Consider the following 9,377-nt stretch of genomic DNA (forward strand, 5'->3'; position numbering starts at 1 on the left):
AATTAGGTTTCTTACTTTTTAAATTTCAATAAATGGAACAGTTTATTACATATAGAAATACACAGTAAACAATGCAATGATAAATATTAGGTGCGCAACTAAGTTCTCGCTGAAAATGCATCAAAATAACAGCGAGAACTTAGTTGCGCATCTAATATAAAACTAAAAGATACAATTATTCCCCTGAATGAATCCGGTATGTTTTCGAGAAATGTGTCAAATAGTAATAAAAAATCAAAATTATAAACATAATAACTTGTACAAATTTTATTAACTTTTAAATTCAGAAAATATTAAAGAAGTACACACATTCGAACAATCAAATCTAAAAATAACATATACTTTAATACATATTAAAAAATCTATTATTTGGGATGACTCATTTTCTCGCAAAACATCAAATAGGACGACATTGGTTCTCTATTATTTCTAGTAAGCATACGTTCCCTGAACGAAACTGCAGCGGCAGCTCCTTTCAGTGACTGTTTTTTAGTTTTCTGCAAGTTTACAACACGAAATTGTGTGGAGCAATCAGGATCTAATATGTTATCATGATCAGTGGTCGTCACCTTTACTTTACCCGTTGTTGTTGACGATACAATTTTTTCCTCGTCTCGTGAAATTTTCTGTCTTTTTTTCACTTTCTTTGGCACGTTCGCAAGATTTTCGATCACATCGTCCGGAAGTCGTTTCAGATCGCTTGAAGGCAGTAAAAATTTTCTTTCTTTAACTTCTTTCTTTGATTTCGTAGGAATATTACAGATCGCATTTTCGACATCTTTACTTCGATTGCGTTTCTTCTTGGGCCTCGATTCTTCAGTATACACTTTTGCATCAGTTTCATCTAGTTCCTTAGTATTATGGGCTACATTTTTCGATTTACTCATACCTAATGCAGTTTCTTGTAATCGTAATTTACTAGGCAAAATTTTCTCAGACTTTTTTGAAATTGGAATTTGTATTGGCAAAGTATCCTCCTCTTTCTTCTTCTTTTTCTTTTTCTTCTCTGTTCGTAAAGTTTCAATATTTTCTACTGCCTCTTGCCACTTAATTTTCTTTTTTACTTGCTGTTCTTGTTTATCTGTACGTAAATCCAACTCTAAATTATTAATGGCTTTACTTTTCTTCTTATGCTGTGATAACTCTGTTTTATTCCCGCGAATATTTCGAAGCATGTCTTTGTTTACATTTGTATTCTCTTCAACTATATTAATTTGTTTCTTTTTCTTCTTATTGATTTGACATGCCTCTTCACGAGCATCTTCTACGACAGATAATTGACTAAGCTTGGCACGTTTCTTCTTTTTAGGAATCTTTATTTCTATAACATCTGTAGATAAAGTTTTATCGATTATATTTTCCTTTGATGTATCTTGTTTTTTCTTTTTCTTTTTTCTCTCATTAATCTGACATATGTCTTCGCGAATATTGTCCTCTACAACGGGCAATTGGGTAAGTTTATCATGTTTCTTCTTTTTAGGCTTCTTCAATTTTGTTATATCTTTAGACCAAACTTCACGGATGATATATCTCATTAATATCGATTGTTTTAGCTTTCTCTCACTATGAGATAATGATACATCTTCAAGAGTATTGTCCTCTACTGTAGATAATTGAGTAAGCTTGACAGGTTTCTTCTTTTTAGAAACATTTAATTCTACAGTGTTTTTAGCTTTAGTGATATTTTCCTTTAATTTATCTTTTTTCTTCTTTTTTTTATTAGTCTCACATGTATCTTTGTGGATATTATCCTCTACATTAATTAATGGAGTTAGCTTAATCTTCTTTTTAGGAACATTTAATTCTGTTACGTCTTGTTTATCTTCAGACAAAACTTCATCGCTCATATTTTTATTTGATGAGTTTTGTCTCTTACGTTTTTTCTGTTTCTTTTGACTACATTTTTGTATGACATCGTCATTAGATGGTATTATCAAATCATGTATTTTGTCTTTCTTTTTCTCTTTTATTTTTATTTGTGTAGCATCCTTTTTTGCAGATAATTGTTTCTGTAATGAATTAATTTCTGTACTATATTCTAATTTAATTGGCGCACTTTCGTTTAACTTCTCTTTTCTAAGATATTTTAATCTTGGTGTTTCGATATCTATATTCATTGTTTTACGTAATGCTCTCTTGGGTGATTTCAAAGGATTTGTCAACCCTTCTACTTTCTTCAATAAGTCAGATAAAAGCGAAAGATCACTTGATTTCTTTTTTTTACTTGCATCTTTGAACTTCTTTGAACTGTCTTTATTTAATGTAAGATCTTTCTTTGATTTATCCTCAACTGAAATATTTTGTGTTGTTTTAATCATATCGTTTAACTTATTAGCTATATTTTCTGGAACTCTTTCAAATGTTTCATCAAGTTCTTTGCTGTTAAGATCTAAGCTACTAAATTTCATTAACGCGTGTGATTTCAATTCATTTAATTTTTCATTCAAGTATTGTTCAGCTTTATCTTTTGGACGTTGTGGGTCCAACATATTTTTAAGTGATGAAGAGACTATGTTACAAATACCTAACGACATACTTTCATTTTCCTTCACGAGGGATTTCTTTTTCTTCTTCTTAATCGACAAATCTGAATTTGAATCTTGTAAAATAGGTTTATCATTTTTTTTCATATTAGATTTTTTCATTTTTATGTCTTGTTTTGTTTCTGTCTCACTTCTACAAGGTGAAATATGTTCGATAGATTTGTTATTCTTTTCATGAGTTTTGGGCAGTTTATGAGAGATATTGGCATATAAAGAAACAGCTTCCATTTCGATGAATTTATTTTGATTTGTGTCTTTGTCTGCTATATCTTTTTTCTGTATATCTTCATTGTCTTCATTTTCATTTTCGATATTTATTAATTCCATGTTAAAATTCGTTTTCTCTTTTTCATCTTCCGCTTTTTCTTTTTGTACAGCGTTATCATCATCTTCATTATCTTCTTTGTCGTCATTTTCTGCTTCGATGTCATTATCTTCTTCAGCATTTTCTTCTTTCTTATTTTCTGCTCCATTATCATTATCTTCTTCGTCGTCATTTTCTGTTTCAATTTCATTATCTTCTTTATCATTTTCTTCGTCATTTTCTGCTTCAATGTCATTATCTTCTTCCTCATTTTCTATTTCAGTGTCATTATCTTCTTCGTCGTCATTTTCTGCTTCAATGTCATCAACTATAAAATCTTCAAGATCTGAACCATTGTCATCAGAATCTGAAAATTCCACTTCTGAATCCCTACATTCATCAGCAGCTACATCATCATCAGAAAACTTATGTTCCAATCCACCCAGATTGTATTCTCTGTTGAGGCTATCAGAATAGCCGTTACTATCATCAGTATTACTTTCGCTGTTTGCTGTTTTAAATAGGTACCTTGGAATTTCACATTCATCGCTATCCGATCCCATATTTGCTATCATAGAAGTTTTAGATCCAAGATCCATTGCTACTACGCTTACATCTATATCACTACTATCATCACTTTCGTTCAAATGTATTATTTTCTTAGTATTTATCGGTTCTGATTTCTGATTCGTAGAATGGTTTAAGGATGTATTTTCATGCTTTTTATTGCAATCTTCAGTTGCTACATTCTTCTTTTCAGATTCGGTTGCATTATCATCTATATCTTCATTACACGATCGTTCCAAGGCACGTTTTTTCTTATATAATTTTTTCCTAGTACTTGCAGCTGTATCATCAAGTTCTTTCTTTGAATTATCTGTTTGAGATTTATTTGGAGAAATATTTTGCATAGATATATCTTTCGAAGATTTGTTTAATGATGTCCTTTCTCCTGTCGATTTTCGTAAAGATATATTGTTCTTACTTATTAGCGAGCTTCTATTTAATTCATTGGCATCATCTCCAATTTCTTTCTCTAATTCATTACTTGCTTTGGAAGATCGTCTTTTTGTTTTTTCTGACTGTTCTGATTTATTTAATCTGGATATGGATCGGTCATTCGTTCGATTTAAAACTGTTTTGGATTCATTTAAAGATTTATCAACAGGGATTAAATTATTTTCATCTTCTGTATATCTAAAAATATCTTCATCTATTTCGGATACAAGTCTCTTTTTAGTTCTTGATTTTCGTTTTTTTACTTGTTTTTCATTTTTTTCATTAGAATCAATATTCATTGTAAGTTCTTCATCTTCGGTGGCTAATTGTTCAATATCATAATTCGCTTGTGATGCGAGCGAATCTAACCGACTCTTTAATAATACAGTGTCATCGGAATCGTATTCAAAAGATTCTGCTTCTTTTGCCGCTTTTATAGTTTCAGCCGCTAACCATGCTTGTTTGTCCACCAAGATAAGATCGTGTTCAGCTTCATTTTCTTTTTCCACCTCTTCCACTAATTGGGAGGTAGACTGTACTGAACCAGTTTTAACATCATCTTTCTCCTTCCATTTGTCAGCGGGGATATCTTGGAATAAATTAATGCCGATATTGACATCAGAAACATCATCAACGATATTTATATTTTCTTGATCTTTTCGAGTTCTTTCCATTTGTAAATTTTCCTTTTCTTCCTCCAAATTATCTGTACTTTTCCGTTTTAAATTTGGCTTCACTTTTTCTAACAAAACACCTTTTGAATCTGTTTTCTCAAATGATATATCCATTGTTGATTTTTTAGATGTTTCTACATCAGTAAGTTGGTTATCTTGAATTATTGTATCATTCGAATCATTACTTGCGGAATCATTTGTCTCCAGGACAATATTAGAAGATTGGGACGTCGGCTCTGTTTCTTGTTTCAATAAATTTTCCTCTTCTTGTTCCATAGAATCAGAACTATCAATTACTATTATTTTATCTTGAGCTAAAGCTGGCTGTTTATCTATTACAGTAGTTGAATCAATAGAAATTTTATTAATTGGTAATGATATTTGTAAATCTACTAATTGATCAGGCTTAGAGTGTGCTACGTTTGGCAAAACTTCGTTATCATTACAATGTGGACTTCGTTTTTCTAACACTAATTTTATTTCGTTATCATCCGTAATTATAATAGAAGTGAGACTTTCTCTATTACCACTTGTCTGCTTTGACTTAATTAGATCTATAGATAAACGCGATGTTTTATCTACTTCATTTGACTCACTTTTGTTAGAATTTTTGTTATCTGTAATAGTACATTCTTTTGTATCAGTTTTCCCTAGTTCGCTAATTATTTCCGTTGCATCTTTATTAGCAGATATATTTTCAGTAGATATTTCATCTTTGCTAGTAACTTTATCAATTTCTTCTGTACTTTCATATAACAAAATGGTTTTATCTGAAGCATTTGAATTTATAGATTCTATAGAAATATCCATTTTTTCTTGAGAGTTATCAATAGTTTCTTTTGACAGATCACTATATTTAATTGCAACTTCTGTCGATTCTCTTGAGCGCCTCTTATTTAAGTTTACTTCCTTTTTCATAGATTTAGTTTCCTTCTCACTTAATAATTCATCCATAAAAGATGAAGTAAAAGATTTGATAGAAGATGCCGGCTTAGGCTGCACAAGCTTTTCTGCTACATCACTAATAATATTCAGCATTTGATTTTCCTTGTTACTTTTTTCTTCCTCAGAAGTACCTGATAAGTTTTCGGGCATAACCTCCATTTCTTTATTTGATCCACATATGTCGAATGATTTTTCTATATCTGAAAGATTTTCAACAATTTTTGTGTCTTCTTTTGCGGAATTTCGATGATTTGGAGAAGAGTAGGTAGAGAATTTTTCGATTGTACTCTTGTTGGATGGTGGAGTTTCTTCAAACTTCTTTTTCTCTTTATCTACAAACACAAACATATATAAATTATCATTTATCTTACGACATTTGAGCCAAGTTGTTCCATCTTTCGATAAACTTCAACTTTCTTACTCTTATGCTCTTTCTCTCTTGTTTATCCATTAAATAAATTATCAGTTTATCTGAAGATAGAACAACTGGCCCTTAAAGGAGTTCACTTGTAGAATAAAAAAAAATTTTCGGATTTTTTCATATTTTATTTTTTAATATTTGTAGAATATTTTTCGGAAAACAAATTTTGAAATATTACTAATATTGGCTTAAGTTACAACGGTTTGGAGCTAATTGTAAGTAAAAAGGTTTGATGTTACAGTATAATAGAATTTTTTAGCAATTCCCTTTCAAATAAGCGATTTTTTGGAAACAATATTATAATAAAAAGAAGATTCCTAAAATTTGTTTCATAAATAATTATAGTGATATAAATTTAAAATATTTCCGTGTATAGGACTTAAAATTATTTTGAAGTTATAAATGACAAAATAATAGAAATAATTATTTTAAGAAATAATTATAAAGTATATTAATTTGTACTCATTCTTGCCCTCATTGATAAAAAAGATAAATAAGTCTTAAAATAGGATTAGAATGCCATTTACTAATATGCAAAAAGGATTAGAATAGACCGTTTGGAAAAATATGCCTTTAATGTGATGAAAATGGTAATAATTCAAAGTTTAGAAGAATCGCTGAAACGGGAGTAAAAGAAAGAATTGTTATTGGCTCAAGAATTGAAGATTATAAATAAATAGCATAAATTTAATCTACGATAAATTTTTGTGGAAATTATATTTTACATTTTTCTTTTTTATAACAATTTAAGTTAAAAAATGTAGTCGAAAAATTGAAACTTTTGTTTAATTAATCCGGTTTTGTTAATAAATTTATTTTAACAGGGAATTTTGATAGAGGCCATAAAAACATATTTTTTGATTATAAAATTCTCTTTCTTGTATAAGATGACTAGAGCTGACGATAATCATAATCCCAGATAATCATTATCCCAGTTGCGGTATCGAATTCCGCCTATTTTGTGAATTTTTAATTTTTTTGGTACTAGTTAATAAGATATCTAAATGTACAAGATGATAAAAGTATAACAAAAAACAAACAAAAAATCTCAAAGTCTATAAATGTCTTTTAAGAAAAAAAAATTGTTTATCCTGTTCTTCTGAGTCTTAGATAATACTCTTTTAAAATACTATAAATTTACATAGTTACAATAAAAAAATAATGAATCTATCATTTGTCAAACAATTTCAAATATAATTAATGCAATGAATTTCTTAAAAAGCAAATATGTAATGTTAAGTCAAATACTGAGGTTAGGCAGTTTTTAATTTTATTTACCAAGAGTATTCTCTGTGTTCTTCGCTGTAATATCCTCAGTTTGTGTTGCATCCTTTTCCTCTGACAATTGAAGTGTTTCATCAGATTTTGAATCAGTTAAAGTCTCTACATTAACAAGTACAAATATAAGATAGATTTTTTAGATAGATTTATTTCAGTTCATTATTTTGGTAACCTTACTACTACTTTTTTTACTCACCATGACTATAATCTTCTTCAACTTTATCCTTAATTACATTTTGAAGTTTTCTTTTAATTTGATGTAAGCGTTGTAATTGTTTATCTGGCGAAGAATCTGAATTTCCTGAATGTATTTAACAAATTTGTTATAAAAATTATAGAAAAACATATATATTAATTATAATAATATATATCAAGTATTAGAGTATTATTTGTTAATATATCTTTAAGAAATTACCGGAATTTGTAATTTCATCAGTTTCAACTATTGTAGAATCCAACCGTACATAAGGTATACGATCATTCGGTTCAGTTTGTTCTTTAATCTGAGAACTCGATGGCAACACAGATGCTCGCCTACGTGTCTTGGTTGGTGAACTAAATTGTTTCTTATTTTCAGTCAAAGATTCTGGATCGATAGACCTTGCTCTTGTTATACGTGTGGTTCTAGTTGCTGGCAATGGTGATTTTGTCTCGGAACCAGCACGCATAACGCGCTTACTGATAATTATACAAAACATTAAACGTATCATGTACTATTAAATATAAATATTGACACATTACCTGGTTGCTCGAGTATTAACTCTAGTTGGTGTGCTAATAAGACTTGTAGCACTTAAACTTTGTCGTGTAGTTCGTTTTGCAGGTGTTTGTGGGACGGTATCAATGTCAATCTCACTAATTTCTGAAGAAATGGAATGCTTTCTAGTACGTAGCTTCTTCGTTGTATCTGAGGCAGTGGAATCCATAGTTGCTCGTGTTCTAGCACTCCAAGTTGTTTGAGTACTGCTGCTTTGAGTACTACTATCACTTTCAGAACCTGGCGAATATTTATTCTGTTTTATTCTACTGCTTCGGCGTAACGGAGAATTCACCGATTGTACAGTAAGCATTCGAGTCTGCATACGACCAATAGCTACAACACAAGAAATATTAAAAGACTAAGCTAATTAAACTTAAAGACATTTAACTGCGTTTGGGAAGCGTGCTATCAGTACTATTGTTTCATTTTATCAGTAAATGTAAAATAAAGATAAAATAACAAGCAATATGTTAATAACATGCTCTCTAAACACAGCCAAAGCATTTAAAATTAAAGAAATAAAACAAAGATAATAATGTGCATTCTTAAATTTTAGCATTTTTTATATTAACATATTTACATAATTAGAAGAGTAATATGTTTTGATTTTTCATTGTAGAATAAACATATTTATTTATATATTTATATAGCTAATCAACATAAACGTTACAGTTCTCTATCTTATTGTTTTTACAAGTTTAAAATTTAAACACATGCGTATACATACATAACACACACACACATACACCACACTCGCTATCATACACATATATATGTACATATATATATATAAAATTGCTAAAACCAAACGTATTATACGTATCATATAAAAACTGAAGTTTTTTTCAATAGATTATTGCATCCCAGAATGTGATATACGAATTTATAAAGTTTAGAAAGGTTCTTCTCAATTTAAATTAATAAACATAAAAACGGTCACAGATTGAAACTGTTAGAAAAAAAAACCGGATGCGGTTCTCGGATCAGCGAAAATATTCTAACAGGAATAGCAATAATTTCGAAAAAGAAACGTTGAAACCAAAAGGAGAAAAAAAAAATAAAGATGAGGTTACGACACATTTGCGTTACAGCACAATCAATGACAACGAAAAATCGTACAACTCTTGGCACCGAGTCGATTAACCGGTGCTCTCTATCTCATGCACATGCTGATAAAAAGAAATCAAGAAATACGTACATGGTTTTGGCTCAAAATCATCGTCCGAATCTTTTACGGAGCGCGACATCTTCACGATCCTTTAATCATATATATCGGACAAAAGACTAATGCGTTACAAAAAGAACAATTCTGAATAGAGAAGAAAGGTTATCGGAACCACGTGTTACTACTTCCAATATGAATTTGAACTTCACAAACTATTGGTAATATTGGCATCCGAATAGCAACGGATAATGACGACCATAGATATAATATAAAAAGATGTACAAT

The 9,377-nt window shown here is 29.8% G+C and overlaps 1 protein-coding gene across 2 annotated transcripts; it reads right to left on the reverse strand.

Annotated features, from left to right (window-relative positions):
* Positions 1-240: 240 nt before the first annotated feature.
* LOC105151840 (uncharacterized) lies at positions 241-9,377 on the reverse strand. 2 transcript variants are annotated; one of them, XM_087416713.1, is made up of 6 exons: positions 9,126-9,377; positions 7,909-8,164; positions 7,583-7,845; positions 7,364-7,468; positions 7,165-7,269; positions 241-5,797 (listed from the first exon to the last, which is right to left on the reverse strand). In XM_087416713.1, exons 1-6 carry the CDS (start codon positions 9,172-9,174, stop codon positions 366-368), a joined length of 6,210 nt encoding a protein of 2,069 aa, XP_087272839.1. In that variant the 5' UTR covers positions 9,175-9,377; the 3' UTR covers positions 241-365. The 2 variants fall into 2 exon arrangements, with proteins under 2 accessions (XP_087272839.1, XP_011064079.2); XM_011065777.2 differs by having other exon boundaries at positions 7,909-8,260.

This window comes from Acromyrmex echinatior, chromosome 2, assembly GCF_024713525.1.
Source record: "Acromyrmex echinatior isolate Ae372 chromosome 2, ASM2471352v2, whole genome shotgun sequence".
Classification (NCBI taxonomy): Eukaryota; Metazoa; Arthropoda; class Insecta; order Hymenoptera; family Formicidae; genus Acromyrmex; species Acromyrmex echinatior.

Bases quoted from the DNA above. Each gene is read 5' to 3' on its own strand.
- LOC105151840 (XM_011065777.2), bottom strand. From the start codon at position 9,174: ATGTCGCGCTCCGTAAAAGATTCGGACGATGATTTTGAGCCAAAACCA. The intron at 7,469-7,582 runs GTAATTTCTTAA...AAATACATTCAG, and splicing joins TGATGAAATTACAAATTCCG to GAAATTCAGATTCTTCGCCA. The intron at 5,798-7,164 runs GTAAATAAAATT...TTGTGTTTGTAG, and splicing joins GAACACAGAGAATACTCTTG to ATAAAGAGAAAAAGAAGTTT.